This window comes from Amblyraja radiata, chromosome 5, assembly GCF_010909765.2.
Source record: "Amblyraja radiata isolate CabotCenter1 chromosome 5, sAmbRad1.1.pri, whole genome shotgun sequence".
NCBI classification, from domain to species: Eukaryota; Metazoa; Chordata; class Chondrichthyes; order Rajiformes; family Rajidae; genus Amblyraja; species Amblyraja radiata.
This window is the reverse complement of record NC_045960.1, coordinates 27,655,200-27,676,567: the sequence shown is the minus strand read 5'-3', so window position 1 is coordinate 27,676,567 and position 21,368 is coordinate 27,655,200. Positions and strand designations below refer to the sequence as shown.

The 21,368-nt window shown below is 44.9% G+C and overlaps 1 protein-coding gene across 1 annotated transcript in view; it reads left to right on the top strand.

The window, feature by feature from the left end:
* ube3d (ubiquitin protein ligase E3D) overlaps positions 1-20,969 on the top strand; it is a 139,093-nt gene extending 118,124 nt beyond the window's left edge. Inside the window, exon 10 of the mRNA XM_033020831.1 lies at positions 20,737-20,969. Within this exon, the coding sequence (XP_032876722.1) occupies positions 20,737-20,760 (24 nt within the window). The 3' untranslated portion in view covers positions 20,761-20,969. The remainder of the gene's footprint in view (positions 1-20,736) is intronic.
* The last annotated feature ends 399 nt before the right edge of the window (positions 20,970-21,368 follow it).

The following is a 21,368-nucleotide window of genomic DNA, read 5'->3' as shown; positions in this document are numbered from 1 at the left end:
ATACGCAAGGAGGTGGGAATGAAGTTGTGACGCAACGATACGCTCCAGGGTTTTTGAAAGAAAGGGGAGGTTTGAGATTGGGCGGTAGTTAATGAGAGAGGAGGGATCAAGACCAGGTTTCTTTATGATTGGTGAAACAGCAGCAGTTTTGAAAGCGGAGGGGACAATTCCTTGGGACAATGAGGAGTTGAAGAGATTAGTGAGGTAGGGGCAGAGAACGGGGAGGCAGGACTTCAGCAGGGGAGTGGGGAGAGGGTCGAGGGAGCAGGTAGTGGGTTTGGAAGAGCTGATGAGTTTGGAGATTTCAGTAGGGGTGACCAGGTCAAACTGGGAGAGGAAGCAGTGTGGAGGAGGGGTAAGGAGGTCAGTGGAGATGTTGAAAGGAGGGGCCTTCGTAGGTGGTGGAGTAGATGCTGGGGAGTCGGGTACAGGGGATAAAGATTGATAGATGGTGCTGATTTTATCAGCGAAAAAGTGGAGGAATGAGTTGCAGAGAACCGGAGTAGAGGTAGGGAGAGTGTTGGCTCGAGGCTTGAGGAGGTTGCCCACTGTGGAGAAGAGGGTTCTGTGGTTTAGGCAGGGATCAGTGAATATGGAGGAGAGGTAGGCAGATTTTGCAGCAATGAGGGCATCTTTGTAGTCAGTGAGGTGGAGTTTGTAAGCTTCAAGGTGGACTGTGAGAGATGATTTATTTGTGAGTCGTTCAAGTCGGCGACCAGTCTGTTTCAGTTTATGAAGTGCAGGTGTGTACCAGGGTGAAGATGTGTTGAAAGTTACGGTTCTTGTTTTGAGGGGGGCCATAGTGTTAAGGGAGGTAGACAAGGTGGAGTTGAGATGGTTTGTGAGATCATCAGGTGAGATGGGGGCTGAGTCCAGGGGGAGAGTGGTGGAGAGGAGGTCAGAGAGATGGAGGGGATCAATGGATTTTAGATTACGGAAGGTGATTTCTCGGAGGAAGCGGGGGCGAGGTGTCGGAGAAGGGATGGTGAACCGTATAAGCTTATGATCGGAGAGGGGGAAGAGGCAAGGATGGAGGTCGAGTACCGGTTGATTTGTGGAGCAGACCTTTGTCATGTGTGGGAAAGGTGACGTGCTGAGTGAGAGAGAAGTTGTCCAGTAAAAAGGCGAATTCAGATGCGAGCTTGCGGATGGTCAGGCGCGACAAAGAAAGGGCAGAGGAAGTGGACCAGAGGTGATTGAGGGGGAGAGACTGGTCGGGGAGCAGGGGGGAGGATGGGCAGAGGACCCTCCATCAAATCTATTAAAAACAGGTTAATTGGCCCAGACCTGATTGCTTTTCCTCCCCAGGCCACTGGTCATCTTGTAAACTGTAATGCTCTTCATACCACATCTCCACACATCCCTCATGTTGTTCTGCTGAAGTTTCAGCTCCAGCTTCCTCCTGTACCCGTCCTTGCCCTGTCTTAAGGGGCTGCCCCACTGCGGCGACGTAATTGGCGAGTTTAGAAGAGTTTGCCCTCAACTCGTACTCGAAGGTCGTAGAAGGTCTTTGTAACTCTCCTTCATGCTCGAGAGTAGTCCCCGTGTACTCGAGGCCTCAGTTAGGGCGCGGCGTATTTTTCAACATGTTGAAAAATGCCCGCGAGTAAAAAAAGGTCGCCATGGAAAAAAATCGATATTATTTTACTCGTAGGTTTAGTCGAAGTAGGTTGGCATGTTAGTCGTAGGTAATCGAGGGTAGTCGAAGGTAATCGAAGGTAGTCAAAGGTAGTCGTAGATAGTCTTCAATATAGTCGAAGGGAGGTCGAATGAGATCGAAGGAGGTCGTCTTCACTCTCCACTATTCGGTGTCCAATTTTCCCGAAGTTAGTCATAGCTAGTCGAAGCTAGTCTTCAACATAGTCGAAGGAGGTCGAAGGAGGTCTTCAACATGACACTTTTTCAAACTCACCTAAACACGCCAATTAGGTCACCGCAGTGGGACAGGCCCTTTAGTCTCAACTTCAGATCTTTCTGTACCCGTTTCACCTCCTCCCTGCCACCACTCCTGTAGGCGCTCCTCGTCTGGTTGAGAAGGTTGAGACAGGTGCCGTTTCAGGTCGTGACCTGGCGGGACCATTTTAAGTATCATCTAATTTGATTAGATAGCATGCAAAACTATTTTTTCACTGTACCTTGGTACCTGTGACAATGATTGACAATAGACAAAAGGTGTAGGAGTTTGCCATTCGGCCCTTCGAGCCAGCACCGCCATTCAATGCAAAAAATAAACGATGATAAAGGAAACAGGCCATTGTAAGCTGGTTGTTGGGTGAAAATGAGAAGCTGGTGCGAATTGGGTGTATCTTTAATTCATTGTTCTTTATCTCTCCACATCACCGTCTCAACTCACATGGAAGGGGATGGGGTCTGGTGCATATTACAAAGGGAATTTGGATCTTTGCAAACAGATGTGTGGAACCTCCTTGGGATCTGCTGAAGTCAACAACAACCAAATAACTTTTTATTAAGATTTGAACGAAACTTCTTGGATTTGAAGGGCAATTTATTAGATCTGTTAGTCTTCTCATTAGTGAAGCCGAGGCTTAAGATTTTAATTCAACGCACATTAACCCAAACATTATGAATCATTAATAAAACAGCAACTTAATTGACATTCTTCGGCCCATTAAGTGAAGAGATTAAGTAACATATTAAACCCAGAGATTGACGTTATCAATTTGCTTTAAAAAAAAGTACACTTTTAACTGGTGTTATCTCATTGTATCCATTGTGTTTTGATGTAGTTAAGGAAAGAGTTTTGCCTCATTAAGACCTTATCATAATAAAGGAATATAATGAGGCCACCAGGTTCACTGAGCCCACTGGGCTGTGCATAGTTTCTCTTTGCAAAGATCCTCCATGGTTTATTTGATCTCGAGGGGCAGCACGGTGGCGCAGCGGCAGAGTTGCTGCCTTACAGCACTGGCAGCGCCGGAGACCCGGGTTCTATGCTGACTGCGGGTGCTGTCTGTACGGAGTTTGTACGGTCTCTTCGTGACCACGTGGGTTTTCTCAGAGATCTTCGGTTTCATCCACACTCCAAAGATGTACAGGTTTGTAGGTTAATTGGCTTGGTATAAGTGTAAATTGTCCCTAGTGTGTGTAGGATAGTGCTAGTGTGTGGTGAAGACTCGGTAGGCTGAAGGGCCTGTTTCCGCGCTGTCTCTCTAAACTAAAACTAAACTAATGAGGGAGAAATAGCACATTTTATTTTCTACACATCCACTGATCATTAGAATTAAAAGATGAATTATGGTAGGATTATATTAATGTTCTAAATATGTGAAGTATTTAAGGAAATAAGAGCCTAACATTTATACGACTTAAAATAGAAACTTTGAGAGCTGGGAGTGCCATTTAATTCGTAAGCCCGTTTTGTCATTTGTTTAAATTATGGCTCATTTATTTCTCCATTCCTTCTATGCTCCAATAATTCTTCCTTAATGTCCTTACCAAACCAAATTAGATCTAATTTTGATCATAAAGTCTTCAATCTTTCCAGCACCAATAGTCTCTTTCAGTCATAGAGTCAATAGGTGTTGAATAGGCCCCTCGGTCCAACTTGCCCACATCGACCAACATGTCCCATCTACACTATACCCACTTGCCTGCATTTGGCCCATATCACTCTAAACCTGTCATATCCATGTACCAGCCTTATTTCTTCTTAAATGTTGTGATAGCATTTAAGATTAAGAGTGGTGAATTTAAGATTTCTACTGCCCTTTGTGTGTGTGTGTGGGGGGGGAGGAACATAGATGTTTAATCCAGTGCCATTAATGCAGATTGTCTATACAACAATAACTGCAGAGGTTCATATCATTTGTATCAAGCTATGCTTTTATATACATACAGACTACAGTGCAGAACAGTCATTGTTTGGTCTCATGGGTCAGTGCGGGTTCCCTATGCACTAGTGTGTGTAGGATAGTGTTAGTGTACGGGGTGATCGCTGGACTCGGTGGGCCGAAGGGCCTGTTTCCGCGCTGTATCTGTAAACAAAACTAAACTAAATTAAACAATGAAAGCCCACGTCAATGTCTCTCACTCAGCTCCACTGCTGCCCCAACAATACATTAAAGCGTCTCAATTCCTAAGGATGTAGGACTTTGTCATAAATCAAGAAAAGTCGGCGCGGAATATGCCCTTCATTTTCAAGCAGCTGACAAATAACCTAAGGCAGCGAGTGGCAGTGAGAAATGATGTCCTCGCGACCTGTGGCAAGTTGTCTTCATTCCGTTGAACAAAAATGTAGATCGTGTGTTACTGGAGGACGTTGGGGTCAAACTCTGGAAGTCAATAACAACATAATCACTGTTAGATTCCGTGCCAGCAGCAGAACCTAATAACATTATTATATGCATTGGCATTTAAATTACTAATAAGATGAAGAAGAGTTGTTGGTAATTCGCATTCCCCTCTTTATTTCCTTTGGGTATTAACTGATTTACTTGTAGATGAGGGAAAATGCAACCTGTTCCCTTTGCTTTTGTTTTTTTAATAGGTCACAGCTAATAAAACTATGTTGGATTCACCACTGTAATCAGGTGGTGAATCTTGTTTGATTAGTTGTCTCGCTCTGCACACACTGCAAAACCACTCTTCATGTTTCAATAAATCACTTTGCCAGTAAAGGGTTTAGAAAATACATAGATTCGTCAAGTCAAGTCAAGAGAGTTTATTGTCATGTGTCCCAGATAGGACAATGAAATTCTTGCTTGCTGCAGCACAACAGAATATTGTAAGCATAAATACAGAACAGTTCAGTGTGCCTATATAGCATAGACCACACATATACACATAAATAAGCAGATAAAGTGCAAAGGTTCAGAGCCTGTTTGTTGACGAGTTTATTAGCCTGATGGATGTGGGGTAGGAGCTGTTCCTGAACCTGGATGTACCAGATTTTAGGCTCCTGTACCTCTACCCGATGGTAGCAGAGAGATGAGTGCGAGGCCAGGATGGTGTGGGTCCTTGATGATGTTGGCAGCCTTTTTGAGGCAGCGACTGCGATAGATCCCTTTGTTGGTGGGAGAGGTCAGAGCCGATGATGGACTGGGCAGTGGTCACAACTTTCTGCATTCTTTTCCGCTCCTGGACGCTCAACTTGCCGAACCAAGCCATGATGCAACCGGTCAGCATGCTCTCTACTGTGCACCTGTAGAAGTTCGAGAGTGTCCTCTTTGACATACCGACTCTCCGTAATCTTCTCAGGAAGTAGAGGCGCTGATGTGCTTTCTTTATAATTGCATAAGTGTGCTGGGACCAGGAAAGATTAGGAAATGTGCACGCCCAGGAATTTGAAGCTCTTGACCCTTTCCACCACCATGATATAAATGAGATTGTGGGTCCCTATCCTACACCTTCCAAAGTCCCCAATCAGTTCCTTGGTTTTGCTGGTGTTGAGAGCCAGGTTATTGTGCTGGCACCATTTGGTCAGTCGGTCCATCTCACTTTTATACTCTTGACTCCTCCCCATCAATGATTCATCCAACAACAGTGGTGTCGTCGGCGAACTTGATGATGGAGTTCGCACTATGACCGGCTACGCAGTCATGAGTATAGAGTGAGTACAGCAGGGGGCTGAGCACGCAGCCTTGTGGTGGTCCCGTGCTGATTGTTATCGAGGCTGACACATTTCCACCAATACAGACAGACTGTGGTCTGTGAATGAGGAAGTCGAGGATCCAATTGCAGACGGATGCGCAGAGACCCAGTTCTCAGAGTTTGGTAACCAGCTTGGAGGGGATGATTGTGTTAAATGCCGAGCTGTAGTCAACGAATAACAGCCTACATATGAGTTTTTGTTGTGCAAGTGGTCCAGAGCGGAGTGGAGGGCCAGCGAATGATCTGTTATGGCGGTAAGCGAACTGCATTGGCTCGAGGTTCTTGTCGAGGTAGGAGTTGATTTGCGCCATGATCAACCTCTCAAAGCACTTCATCACCACAGATGTTAGTGCCACTGGTTGATAGCCATTGAGGCACGTCACCTTGCTCTTCTTGGGCACCGGTATAATTGATGCCCTTTTAAAGCAGGTGGGAACCTCGGACCTGAGAAGTGGGAGGTTGAAAATGTCCGTAAAAACTGCAGCCAGTTGGTCCGCACAGGTTTTTAGAACACGACCGGGTATACCATCAGGTCCAGGCGCTTTCCGAGGGTTCACCCCCCTGAATGATCTTCTGACGTCGGCCTCTGTGAGTGTGACTGAAATACCATCACAGCGAATGGGGGCTCGAGAAGGCACGTAAAACGCATTGAGCTCGACAGAGAGTGATGCTTCGCTGACAATTGAGCTGCCTCCTGATTTTGCCTTGTAGGAGGTGATGGCATTCAAGCCCTGCCACAGTTGCCGAACATCCGTCTCATCCTCCAGCTTGGAGCAGAAGTCCCTTTTAGCCTTTTTGATGGCCTTACCAAGGTCGTATCTGAACTTCTTGTAGACCTCTGTATCACCAGACCTGAATGCCTGGGATCTGGACTTCAGAAGAGTGCGGATCTAATGTAATCTCGGAGTGAAGGTTATAAATAAAGGTAATATGAAGATTATTAGAGTAACAATCACTGGCTAATGTCTTGTTTGCCAAAGCTGTTACTCGCTTTTAAGTGAAAAAAGAGGAAGAGTTAGTCAGGGCTCACACTTCTAGTGACCGTCCAGAAACCTACACTACATCTACACCGTGTTCCCCGTGGGAGGGACAGATCGGGTAGACGCACAGAGTCTCTTGCCCAGAGCAGGGGAATCGAGAACCAGAGGGCATGGGTTTCAGGTGAAGGGGGAAAGATTTTATAGGAATCCGAGAGGTAACTTTTTCCATACAAAGGGTGGTGGGTGTATGGAACGAGCTGCCGGAGGCAGGGACTATCGCGACGTATAAGAAACAATTAGGTAAGTACATGGATAGGACAGGTTTTAGAGGGATATTGGCCAAATTCAGGTAAGTGGGACTAGTGTAGATGGGACATGTTGGCCGGTGTGGGCAAGTTGGGCGGAAGGGCTTGTTTCCATGCTGTATGACTCTGACTAGCAGAGCCTGTTATTTGAACTATCTGAAGACAAGTTATGATTACATTTATGGGCACATAATATTACAAATCAACTGTTGATATTTATTTTAGATTCATATTATAATTAAGTACCAACAAAAATTATGGGACAGTTTTTATTAAGGTCATTCGTGGGTGAAGACCAATATTTATTGCTCATCCTTAATTACTTCGAAGAAGCAGTGGACCATCTTCCCGAAGCTTAAGTCATTGGAGTTCCACAATAATGGAAAGTGAGGAGCTTCAGGATTTTGACCCCAATGACAATGGGAAAAATTACACGATAGGCACGGCAAGATAGGCAGAATTGCAAGATAGATTAAAAATGGCAATATGTTTCCAAGTTAGCTTGTTCTGTGATTTAGAGATTAACATGTAACTAGTGCAGTCCCAATCTCCCATGCTGCCATTGTCCTTCTAGGTGGTAGAGAGAGGTTGTGTCAAAGAAGCGAGTTGGTGTTCGTCCACCTTCTTAAGCTGTTACCCTTCTGTTGAACACACTCCTGTGTTGCTGTTGGTTTGTTCACCGCCATGTATGAGTGGATAAGGCAGTACTGACATTTTTTATTTGGTCCATTGGTTGAAGGAGCTCCCTGCTATTGCCTGTAGAATGCAGCTTCTGATATAGTGCAGGATATACTGCGTATACAATATATATTACGTGTGCAGGTCTGCCAGCTCGCTTCAACGCTTCCTTCGGTGTTTCTCATAAACAAGTTCATGTGATAGGAGCAGAATTAGGCAGAATTAGAGTTGGGCAAAATTAGGCCATTTCGGCCCATCTACTCTGCCACGACGAGATAGATCACCATGGCTGATCTATCTCTCCCTCCGAACCCCATTCTCCTGCCTTCTCCCCGTAACACCTGACACCCAAGAACCCAACCCCCCTGAATCAAGATTAGTCCCCGGCTTGGGGATTGTGCCTGAATATATTCAACTGGGTTTTTTAATGCCAAAACCATCATGAATGCCCAGTCTGCAGCTACCAGATCATTTTTGAATATACCCCTTCTTTTGATACACTGATGGTGGCAATATATTATACTAAAAGGGCTGTGGATGGATTCACCCTGCAAAACATAGATTGGGAAGAATGAGATCAGATAGGTCTGAAGAAAGGTCCCAACCTGAAACTTCGCCTATCCATGTCCTCCAGACAAGCTGCCTGACCCACTGAGTTACTCCAGCACTGTGTTTCTACGCAAGACTCCAGCGTCTGCAGTTCCTTGTGTGTCACAGGTGAGGTTTTATCTTATGCTGATTTTCTCACCGTCTGGTGTCTGTTCTTCAGGACTCGGTGGGGAGGGGGGGGGGGGACATGTATCTATTCCTGATGAACTATTCTTGCTACACTGTGTGATTCTGAAGTGATATTCAATACAGAGAAATTCCAGTGTTGAATTCTCTTGGTTTTTGGAGACCTCGTGGCATTTGGGAGCAGCATTGTAGACTCCCAGGGCCATACCCTACACAACACTCACAGTCATCGCCACACCCCAGTTTGGGCAGAGCATGTCCAGGGATGGTCTTGGGGAGAAACAAAAACAGAAATTGCCAGTTGTGTACAGGATTGCTGACAATTCAGCAGGTCTGGCAATGACTACAGTGAGAGTGAAAGCAACAAGAGTCGATCCATTAGAACATAGTAGACAATACATGAGTGGATCAGGCAGCATCTGGAAAAAGGAATAGGTGACGTTTCGGGTCACTACAGCCCTTCTCCACCGGACACATCACCTATTCACCTTCTCCAGAGATGCTACCTGACCCTCTGAGTTACTCCAGCGTTTTGTGTCTATCTTTGGTGTAAACCTGCATCTGCAGTTCCTTCCAACACATAGAACAGTACATAACAAGAACAGGGCGTTTGGCCCACAATGTCTGTGCCAAACATGATGCCAAGACCATCTCATCTACCCATGCAGAATCCATAATCCCACCATTCCCTGCATATCCATATGTTTATCCAAAAGCCTTAAATGGCGATTCACATTAAATGGCGGTGCTGGCTCGAAGGGCCAAATGGCCTACTCCTGCACCTATTGTCTATTGTCTTTTGCCTCTTAAATGCCACTGCTTCAACCGCAAACCTTGGCAGTGTGTTCCAGGCACTCACCTCCCTCTGTTTAATTTTAAAAAAGTTGCCCCATATATCTCTTTTAAACTGTTCCCCTCTCACCGTAAAGCTGTGCCCTCGAGTATTTTTCCATCCTGGGAAAAAGGTTCATACTGTCTTTTCTTATCCATTGCCTCTCATAATTTTATATACTTCTAGTCTAGTTTAGAGATACAGCATGGATACAGGACCTTCGGCCATCCAAGTCGATGCTGAACAATGATTACCTGTTCACACTAGTTCGATCCAAGACACTAGGTGCAATTTAAAAAGGCCAATTAACCTACAAACCAGCACGTCTTTGGGATGTGGATGGAAACCACGCGGTCACCTACCCACATTCTCCAGTAATGCTGCCTATGCTGCTGAGTTGCTCCTGCACTTTGTGTCCTTTTGTGTATTAACCAGCACCTGCTGTTCTTTGTTTCTGGAGAAGAGTTGGTCTTGGCATCATGTTGGGCACAGGCACCGTGGGCTGAAGAGCCTGTAGCTGTGTTGTACTTACTGTTCTACCTTCTATGACATACTCCCACTGCAACACTACAATGACCTCTTCAACCAGTCGTGCTATTCCCCTCTCCTCTATCTTCCCCGAACACCTTGTATTCAGGAATAGTTAACGTCAGGTCTCTGTCATTGCCAGGGCATACATCATAATCCTTCATAGTCTTTTGAGTTTTATTCTTATTATTATTGTTTCTGATAGCATCTGATACAACGGAATGGAATGCTGGGGCTATCACTGAATGCATTTCAATGCCAACATGTAGGTCACCTCTAACCCATACTTTAACTGAAGGATGACTGTTCTCTTTCTAAGTAGCATCGGAGAACAGAACAGTCACCGCCAAAGCCTATTTTTTATTCAGATTTATTTGATTAAGCTGAATTTTAAATCACCAGTTGCCAAGGAGGAATTTGCACTCATCTGATCATGAGTTCATAACTCATCGCATTGAGTTACGAGTTAATAATTTTGTAATCAGACTCATCTGATCACAGTTTAATCAAACCCTAAATCTCCATCGAATCCAACAAGCCTGTCGAGCAAAGTTAATAACTTCCTTTCCCTCGGTTCCCTTTAATTAGATTACTATCCAACGCCCAAGTTTGATGTGTGAAAGTACTGAAGGTTAGAAAGTATAGAAGTGTGAAAACGCACACCTTCAGATTCAGGGACAGTTTCTTCCCAGCTGTTATCAGGAACGGGTGTCAGAGGTTATGGAGAGAAGGCAGGAGAATGGGGTTGAGAGGGAGAGATAGATCAGTCATGATTGAATGGCAGAGTAGACTCGATGGGCCAAATGGCCTAATTCTCCTTCATCTTCTGGTCTGATAACCGTAATACCAGTGCAAAAAGTCCTTAGTGCAACCAAAGACGGTCATGTCCCTGCACCATTAAGGAATATCCTGCCATTAACCCAAGTCCCATTTCTGTTTGGTTTGGGGTACTTGATTAGTAAGGGTGTCAGAGGTTATGGGAAGAAGGCAGGAGAATGGGGTTGAGAGGGAAAGACAGATCAGCCATGATTGAATGGTGGAGTAGACTTGATGGGCCAAACGGCCTAATTCCGGTCATATCACTTACAAACTTATGAACATGGTCTATGTCCTGCTTGGCTGCGCTGCATTCTTTACTTTATACCTCCATTCTGCCCAGTTACTGACAGGGCTACATTCAGCTTTCCCCTGAAACTTGTGGTGCACAATGACTTCCACTGAGTGGAATTTATGTAACACGCCTGCAGCATGCTTGTTCTTTTTCAGGGTTCATTAGCTGTAACCATAAGAGGGCCAGCATTAGTTAACGCTCTTTGTGAGGTGCACCCGGCTGCTACACAGCCTTCAGTCTCTTGTTGCGACCGACCAGTTGGACGTTTCGATTTCTTTGACAGTTGCTGCTCCACATTGATAGTCAATGTCGTGGGACTCTGGCGCTGCTCAATTGGCCTTCATGGCTGTTTTGGAGATTTTTCATGTCATCCCGAAGTCAAGGGGGCTTAACTATCAAATGCACCGAAACGGAACAATGAAATTCTTACTTGCAGCAGCATAACAGGTTTGTAAATGAGTAAAGGCATTCGTTTGAAACTGTTTTGCAGGCTCTTTGCAGTGTTGCTTCCTCTTTTGTAAAGTTTGATGTGCCTTCCAAATATCATCTCCCTGGAATTTATTTATTTTTTGCTTTTTAGGTTTGGGGTTTTGGTTTATTTTTGTCACATGTACTGAGGAACTTTGAAAAACCTTGTTTTGAATGCTATATGGTCAAATCAAATCAAAGCAAATTTAATACTACTATACATAGAAACAAGGAACTGCAGATGCTGGTTTATAGATGAGAGGGGAAAGATTTAATAGGAATCTGAGAGGCATCTTTCTCACACATATGGAACAAGCTGCTAGAGGAGGTAGTTGAGGCAGGTACTATAATCACATTTAGAAGATATTTGGACAGATACATGGATAGGAAAGGGAAATGGGCCAAACGTGGGCAGATGGGACTAGTGCAGATGGGATATCTTGGTCATGTTGGGCAAAGATAGACACAAAATGTTGGAGTAACTCAGCGGGACACACAGCATCTCTGGAGAGAAGGGGTGACGTTTCGGGTCGAGACCCTTCTTCAGACTGAGCTTGGGTTGAGATAGGTCTAGCCTTGGTCAGGCACCTTCCATTGGCCAAGGCCTTCGCCGCCTCCATTGGCTGAAGGCTTGTTTCTGTGGTGCATGAATCCAGCTCTAATACACGGGTGTATGGCACTGTGAGGCAGCAGCTCTACCAGCTGCGCCATTGTGCTACCCCAGTTTTGTTTTAATGGTTTTTGCGCTTATCCTTCATGTGTTCATGCAGCAAAATGCAATACATCATATGGATCCTCTCAGTTTTGCCTCTGTTATGATTTAAAGAAAGATTCTCCAACAGATACTGCAGGGACTATCACAACATTTAAGGAAACATTTAGATAGGTACATGGATAGGACAGGTTTAGAGGGATATGGGCCAAATGTAGGCAGGTGGGACTAGTGTAGATGGGACATGTCGGTCGGCGTGGGCAAGTTGGGCCGAAGGGCCTTTTTACACACTGTATCACTCTATGACAGATTAAATTCACTGGGTGAGATGTCAGTAGGAGTGCTTTGAAAACAACAAATCTGAATTCTCAAAAGTTTAACGTTCTCTCACAGTACAATTTTCATTTTAAGTGATGCTCTGTCAATTCTGATAATCAAAATGACCTTTCTCTGTCATAATATTGTTATCAGGAGATAGCTGTTACTTTGCAGTGAGATTAAAGTCTGATTAAAGTCTGGCTGCAGTTGCATGGTCCAACTGGTAGGTGGAGCTTGCTCCACTGTCATTTTATGTCTGAAGAAGGGTCTCGACCCGAAACGTCACCCATTCTTTCTCTCCAGAGATGCTGCCTGTCCCGCTGAGTTACTCCAGCTTTTTGTGTCTATCTTCGGCCATTTTATGTGGATTTGCTGATCTGCATGAAAGTTTGTGGCAGGCATTTGCTTTCGGTAAAGTTATTATATGGAAGTGGGAGAGATAGTTTGGAAATAGGGTGGTGAATTTATTGTGGGTGAATTCCTTGCCATGGGAAATGTGGAATTTACTGCCACAGAAGGCTGTGGAATTCATTACCACAGATGGCTGTGGAGGCCAAGTCATTGAGAATTTGGAAGGCGGAGATTGTTAGATTCTTGATTAGTACGGGTGTCAGAGATTGTGGGGAGAAGGCAGGGGAATGGGGTTGAGAGATAAAGACAGATCAGCCATGATTGAATGGCGGAGTAGGCAATTGGCCAAATGGCCTAATTCTGGTTCTATAACTTATGAACTTATGAATATTTAATTTGTTAGTAAATTTGCTTACATAGAGCTCTGGCCACCCAGGTCCAACCAAGAGGGCCGGCACGGTGGCGCAGCGGTAGAGTTGCTGCCTTACAGCGCTTTCAGCGCCTGAGACCCGGGTTCGATCACGACTACGGGTGCTGTCTGAACGGATTTTGTACGTTCTCCCCATGACTGCGTGGGTTTTCTCCGAGAACTTCGGTTTCCTCCCATACTCCAAAGACGTACAGATTTGCAGGTTGGCTGGCTTTGTATAAATGTAAATTGTCCTTAATGTGTGTAGGATAGTGTTAATGTGCGGGGATCGCTGGTCAGTGTGGACACGGTGGGCTGAAGGGCCTGTTTCAGCGCTGTATCTCTAAACTAAACTAAACTTAGAGTCTGAAGAAGAGTCACGACCTGAAACATCACCTACCCATGTTCTCCAGAGAGGCTGCCTGACCCGCTGAGTTACTCCAGCACTTTACCTTTTTTTGTAAACGTGCATCTGCAATTCATTGTTTCTTAGAGTTAGAGTCTTGTTAGAGTCAAGAGTGTTTAATTGTCATATGTACTGAAAACAGAACAAATAGAATTCTTACTTGCAGCGCGTTATAGATTTGTAAATATAGTGCTCATAGATAACACAGATAACAAATTAAAAGTTCAATAGATAACAAATTAAAAGTTCAATATTTTATAAACCCCTAAAAAACCAGCTTAAAGTCCCGTGCTGTATGTGTGGTGTTTGCACGTTCTCTCTGTGACCACATGGGTGTCCCTCAGCTCTCCAGTCGCCTCCCCCCCCCCCCTCCCCTCCAACCCCAATATCCCAGGCGCACGCAGGACAGTAGGTTAACTGACCATTGTCAATCATCTCTAGTGTACTAATGAGTGGTAGAATCTGGGGGGGGTTGTAATGTGGGAAGAACTAAACAGGGTGAGTGCAAATGGGCACTTAATTCGATGGGCTCGGTGAGCCAAACAGTCTTTTTCTATGCTGTATGATTCTGTGCAAAAGATGCTGTTTCAAGAGATGTCCAAACATAGCTAACTCTTCTTTCTCATCCATTCACACATCTCCTTTATCGAGTCAAGGATCTTTAATTGACCTATGATTCAACGATGGAATAACAAAATTCTTCCTTGAAGCAGCATAATAGGCCCATGAAATACAACACACACAGATGATAAAAAATAAACAACATAATTCAATAAATGAATAACCACTAGACGAGTGTAAAACAATGTGTGGTCCTTATTGGAACCAAAGACAGTCCATAATATTTGTGGTATAGGTTTAGGTATATTGTTGTTACGTGTACAGGTACATAGAAACATAGAAACATAGAAAGTAGGTGCGAGAGTAGACCACCAGGTCCGTCGAGCCCGCACCGCCATTCGCTCATGGCTGAACACTAAACAGACACACTTACCCACAAACAGTAGACACAAGACACAGAACACAAGACACTACCCTCCCCTTTATACCGCTATCACCCCTCTCCACCCCAAGAACCGCGTGATCTCCTGGGGGAGGCAAAAAAACGGATAAAAACCCAGGTCCAATTCGGGAAAAAAATCCGGGAAATTCCTCTCCGACCCCAATCCAGGCGATCGACACTTGTCCAGGAGATCACTCAGGTCTTACTATACTAACCATACCTAGGTCCATATCCCTGCCCTCTCCCCGTAGCCCCTTATCCCCTTGGCAGCTAAAAAACCATCTATTTTAGACTTAAATATATTTAACGTTTCTGCTTCCACTGCTCCCTGGGGCAGTGAATTCCATAAATTAACCACCCTCTGGGTGAAGAAGTTCTTCCTCATCTCAGTTTTAAAAGAGCCCCCCCTTATTCTGCGACTATGTCCCCTAGTTCTAGTTTCCCCGATCATTGGGAACATCCTCGGTGCATCCACCCGATCAAGGCCCCTCACGATCTTATATGTTTCAATGAGATCGCCTCTCATTCTTCTAAACTCCAAAGAGTAGAGTTCCAGCCTACTTAACCTTTCCTCATATGTCAATCCCCTCATTGCAGGAATTAATCTTGTAAACCTTCGCTGCACTGCCTCCAGGGCTAGTACATCCTTTCTTAAGTATGGACCCCAGAACTGTACACAGTATTCCAAATGTGGTCTCACTAATACTGTGTACAGCTGCAGCAAGACCTCCGTGTTTTTATACTCAATCCCCCTAGCAATAAAGGCCAAAACTCCATTGGCCTTCCTGATTGCTTGCTGCACCTGCATACTAACTTTTAGTGATTCATGTACTAATACCCCTAGATCCCTTTGCGTTGCATTACAACGCAGCTCCTCCTCATTTAGAAAATAACTTGCCCTATCATTTTTTTTCCCAAAGTGAATGACTTCACATTTATTAGTATTAAATTTCATCTGCCAAGTTGTTGCCCACTCACCTAGCTTATCTATATCCTTTTGCAGACTCTTCCTATCCTCCTCATCCCCTACTTTTCCTCCCATTTTTGTATCGTCCGCAAATTTTGATATATTACACTTGGTTCCCTCCTCCAAATCATTTATATAAATTGTGAACAATTGGGGTCCCAGCACCGACCCTTGCGGAACCCCGCTAGTTACCGGTTGCCATCCCGAGTATGAACCATTTATCCCCACTCTCTGCTTCCTATTTGTTAGCCAATCCTCTACCCATGCTAATATATTACCCCCAATCCCATAATTTTTTATTTTTAGCAATAGTCTCTTATGTGGCACCTTGTCAAAAGCCTTTTGGAAGTCCAAGTATACCACATCCACCGGTTCCCCTTTATCCACCCGGGTTGTTACTTCCTCAAAGAATTCGAGCAGATTCGTTAAACAGGACTTCCCCTTCACGAAACCATGCTGGTTCTGTCCGATGAAGTCATGTTTATCCAAGTGCCCCGTTAGTGTTTCTTTAATAATTGTCTCTAACATTTTACCCACCACCGATGTTAGACTAACCGGTCTATAGTTACCCGCCTTCTGTTTACTTCCTTTTTTAAATATAGGTGTTACATTGGCCATTTTCCAATCCACTGGGACCGTTCCTGCCTCCAGGGAGTTTTGGAAAATTATCACCAATGCATCCACAATCCCCACCGCTATCTCCCTCAAGACCCTTGGATGTAATCCATCAGGCCCAGGGGATTTATCCTCCTTCAGTCTCATTAATTTCCCTAATACCACCTCCTTGGTGATCTTAATAGTATTTAGCTCCTCCATTCCTACCGCCCCCTGTTTATCCAGCGTTGGAATATTTTTTGTGTCTTCTATGGTGAAGACTGATACAAAATACTCGTTTAATGCCTTTGCCATTTCCATGTTCCCCACCAACAACTCTCCAGTCTCACCCTCCAATGGACCAACGTTCACCTTAGCCACCCTTTTTCTTTTTATATAGCTATAAAAACTCTTACTATTAGTTTTTATGTTGTTCGCTAAATTCCTTTCATAGTCTATTTTCCCCGTCTTAATTAATCTCTTAGTTATTTTTTGCTGACCTTTAAATGCTTCCCAATCCTCTGCCCTCCCACTATCTCTGGCTACCTTATATGCCCTTGCCTTCAGCCGAATACTATCCTTTATAGTTTTACTGAGCCATGGCTGACTGTTCTTACCCTTACCCCTTTTGTTCTTCATAGGAATACATTTTTCTTGAAGGTTATACAGTAGATCCTTAAACGTACACCACTGCTCATGTACCGTCTTATTCTTGAGTCTGCTATCCCAGTCAACTTTGATCAGCTCAGTCCTCATACCTTCATAATCCCCCTTATTTAGACTAAGCACCCTAGCCTGAGTTTCAACCTGCTCCCGTTCTATTTGAATATGGAATTCGACCATATTGTGGTCACTTGTTCCCAACGAGTCCCTAACTATGACATTTTTAATTAATCCTGCTTCATTACACAGGACCAGATCCAAGATTGCCTCCCCCCTTGTCGGTTCTGCGACATACCGTTCTAGGAACCCGTCTCTAATACATCCTATAAACTCTTCCTCTAGTCTACCCTGCCCAGTTTGGTTTGCCCAATTAATATGAAAATTGAAGTCCCCCATGATTACAGCAGTTCCCTTTTTACATGCGTCAACTATTTGCAGATTTATGTTCTGACTAACAGCGTCACAGCTATTTGGAGGTCTATAAATTACACCCACTAGTGTTTTTTCCCCCTTGTTATTCTCTATCTGTACCCAAGCTGTTTCACTATCCTGATCCTTCAACGCAATATCCTTCCTCTCTATTGCCGTTATTCCCTCCCTTATTAAAAGGGCCACCCCTCCTCCCTTTCTTTCCTGTCTATCTTTTCTAATTGTCGAGTACCCCTCTATATTTAACTCCCAGTCCTGATCCCCTTTCAGCCATGTCTCCGTAATGGCCACGATATCATAACTATATATACTTAATTGCACCGTTAATTCATTTATCTTATTTCGAATACTCCGTGCATTTAGATAAAGCACTTTCAGATGATTTTTACTACCCTTCCTTTCCGTTTTTGCCCCTTTTACATCTAGAGCTTTATCTTCACACATTCTGGATCCTCCTGTCACATTTTGATTTTCCGCTTCCCCACTGATACCCTGCTCTATTTCCTCTACCCCTGCCGTTAATACCCCCCTTGATACCTCCCCCCCGCTACTTAGTTTAAAGACCTCTCTACTGCCCTAGTTATATGATTTGCCAGGACCCCAGTCCCAGCACCGTTCAGGTGAAGTCCGTCCTTACAGAACAGATCCCCCCTGTCCCAGTACTGGTGCCAGTGGCCCAAGAAACCAAACCCATTTTTCCCACACCAGTCTTTGAGCCACGCATTTAGCTTTTTAATTTTACGTACCCTCGCCGATTTGGCCCGTGGCTCAGGTAGCAATCCGGAGATCAGTACCCTCGAGGTTCTGCTTTTTAATTTATTCCCTAACTGCTTAAACTCCTTCAGCAGATCCTCCTTCCTCGTCCTTCCTATGTCATTGGTCCCCACATGGACCACGACCACTGAATCCTCCCCCTCCCTCTGCAAATTTCTCTCCAGCACCGCAGAGATATCCTTAACCCTAGTAGGCAACACAGCCTTCGGGACATGTTCTGCTGGCCGCAGAGAACCTTATCTACCCCCCGAATAATACTATCCCCTATCACAACGGCATTTCTTCTAACTCCCCCCTCTTGAATGGCCCCCTGATCCACGGTGCTGCAGCCAGGTTGCTCATCCCTCCCACAGCCCCTGATCCCGTCCTCACATTGAGTAAGAGCCTCGGTCATGCTCGTCAGGGACAAGGGCTGTGGCTCCTGCCGCATCTCCTCCTGGTTCCCCCTACCTGCCTCGCTTATGGCCACACCTTCCTTTCCTTGCTCACTAACTACTGAATTAGTTAATCTGGTCGGTGTGACCATCCCCTGGCACAAAACATCCAGGTAATACTCCCCCTCCCTGATGTTCCGCAGCGTATGAAGTTGGGTCTCCAGCTCATCAATGCGGAGCTCGAGTTCCGCTAGCCTCAAACACTTACTGCAGCTGTAGGGATCATCTACATCAATGGTGTCGACAAATTCCCACATCTCACAGTATAGGCACATCTCCTGGCCGCCCATCTTATATAAGTAATTAACTGGTCCTATTTAAGAATCCCCTACCCGGATTACTGTATTGATACACCCCTTATTTATATAATCCTACCTCCTATAAATGGGAAAGTACTCACCCCAGCCGTAAATTACCTACTGGTTTGGCTGTCTAGTGGTAATTCCGTCCGCTCATCCTGTCTGGTCCAACGGCTGAGTGCGGCCTCTCCACTGTGGGGCTTCCACAGTCAGCAGCACTTCCGCAATCAGCGCGACCTCTGCACTCACCGGAAATTACACAATGAAAGCTTTGGTTTGCATGCTAGCCAAACAGATCAAATAACACTATACATAGATGCTGCCTCACCTGCTGAGTTTCTCCAGCATTTTTATCTACCTTCGATTTTTCCAGCCTCTGCAGTTCCTTCTTAAACTATACATAAATACAATCGGGTCAAAATCAAGTGCGATTGATGGAGCAAAGGGAAATATGCAGAGTGTTGAGGTTGTGTAGTGTTCAAAAGCATCATGGTTTTTGTGAAGAAGCAATGCTTGGATTTGGTGGTCGCGGTTTTCAGACTCCTTTACCTTCTTCCGGATGGAGGGAGTGAAATCAGTTTAGTTTATTGTCACGAGTACCGAGGTACAGTCAAAAGCTTTTGCTGCGTGCTATCCAGTCAGCAATCGAGCCATTTACAGTGTATAGATGCATGATAAGGGGAAATTGGTTAGTGCAGGGTAAAGGAAGTAAAGTTTGATCAAAGATAGTAGTGTGACTGAGAGCATGGCTGGGTCTTTGGTATTGTCATGTGGGGGCTTTGATATTGGCTGCCTTTTTGAGTGGTCCCTTCCATGGTGGGACAGTCACTCCTGCAATGGTGTCTACCACTCTCTGTAATCTCCTTCGCTCTTGGGCGTTCGAGTTGCCATAGCAGGTCATAATGCAACCTGTCAGTATGCCCTCTACATTTGTCGAAGTTCAATAAAGTTTTTGTCTACATTCACTTGGGTATCTTTTCAAAAATTGCCTCTACATAAAAATAGGATCTACTTCCTGCAGTGCCCATTCCTGTCCTTTGTTGCCAGTTCTGCTCAGGACAGTGCCTCTCCTTCCTGTTCACGCCAGTGGGTTAATATGAATGATCTGTGCTTTCTGTGTGATTTGCTCATGGACTCCGCTGCTACGGACGTTTGTAGCTGCTGAATGTGAGTTATAAAGTCATACAGTGTGGAAACAGGCCTCGCTGCCCGACTCGCCTACTCCAACCAACTTGTTCCATCTACACTAGTCCCACCTGCCTGCGTTTGACCCATATCCCTCTAAACCCTGTCATATCCATGTACCTATGCAAATGTTTCTTAAACATTATTTTAGTTCTAAGCGCTCTTGTCTTTTGGTCTCCATTCCATTATTCACCATTCTGCCCCTCACGGACTTATTCTCCCCACTGTCCTCTGCGAAGATCTATCGGCCATCGCTCACCTCCTTGTCTCCTGCTTTCCATTTCTCTTGCCCACTCTGCCTGATTCTGCTGTTGGGCATTTGCTCATTCTTCTTTGAAGGCCTTCCAGTACAATCCTGCATTCTTTCTATCTCCTGCTTATTTGCCAGTCTCCCAGATGCGTCATTCCTACAGTCTCCAATCCCCCTCCCTCTCCAACCCCCACCTCACCATCTAGCTGGACTTTCTGCCCTCTGTTGTTGTAGAAATCAGGGAGTCTGATGATTTGCGGGTACTATCTAATATTTATTAGACAGGTGGATAGATACAAAATGCTGGAGTAATTCAGAGGGACAGGCAGCATCTCTGGAGAAAAGGAACGGGTGACCTTTCGGGTCGAGACCCTGCTTCAGACACATGGATAGGACAGGTTTAGAGGGATTTGGGCCAAATGCAGGCAGGTGGGATTAGTGTGGATGGGACATGTTGGTCGGCGTGGGCAAGTTGGGCTGAAGGGCCTGTTTTCATGGTGTATGACTTTATGACTATGATTGCTTCAGAAAGCTGGGGAAAATAGCTGGAGTTGCAGTTATGTGTGGGTTTGAAGAGGACCTTGTATTAAATGGTTGTCTCATCTGTCACAATGTATCTACCTGATGTTGCTAAGGTCAGTTGATCATAAAGTGCCTCAGGAGCCTAATTATATTTTCTCTCTCTTTTCTCACAGGTAGCATTTTTGAAGCTGGATTGATGGTAGCCTTTACTGGATCAGAAAAGTGCTTGGATTAGAAATACCTCAGACTCTTCCTCTGTGAATCAATTTACAGGATAACAAAGAAAATTGGCTCCAAAAGGAACTTAAAAAATAGTGGAATCTGATATAATAAGCCAATGGACCAACTTATTAATAGAATTGTGACCTCAGCAGTTGAAAGAAAATAAATAACAGAAGCTGGAGTTTGCCACTTGGCATTTTGAAGTTATTCCACCATTCAGTCCTAACCCCGTGATCTGCAGGCATGAAAAGTGGGAAACCAGTGTTATAGAGTTTACTGAAGATAGAGACAAAATGCTGGAGTAACTCAGCAGGACGGGCAGCATCTCTGGAGAGAAGGAATGAGTGACGTTTCGGGTCGACACCCTTGCATTTGCAATCACACAATGATGAGGGGAATCTTATAGAGGTGTGCAAAATCATGAGGGGAATAGATCGGGAAAATGCTTTTGCCCAGAGTAGGGGAATCGTGAACCAGAGGACATAGGTTTAAGTTGAGGGGGGAGAGATTTAATAGGAACCTGAGGGGTAAATTTTTTACACAACGTGTGGTTGGTGTATGGAACGAGCTGCCGGAGGAAGTA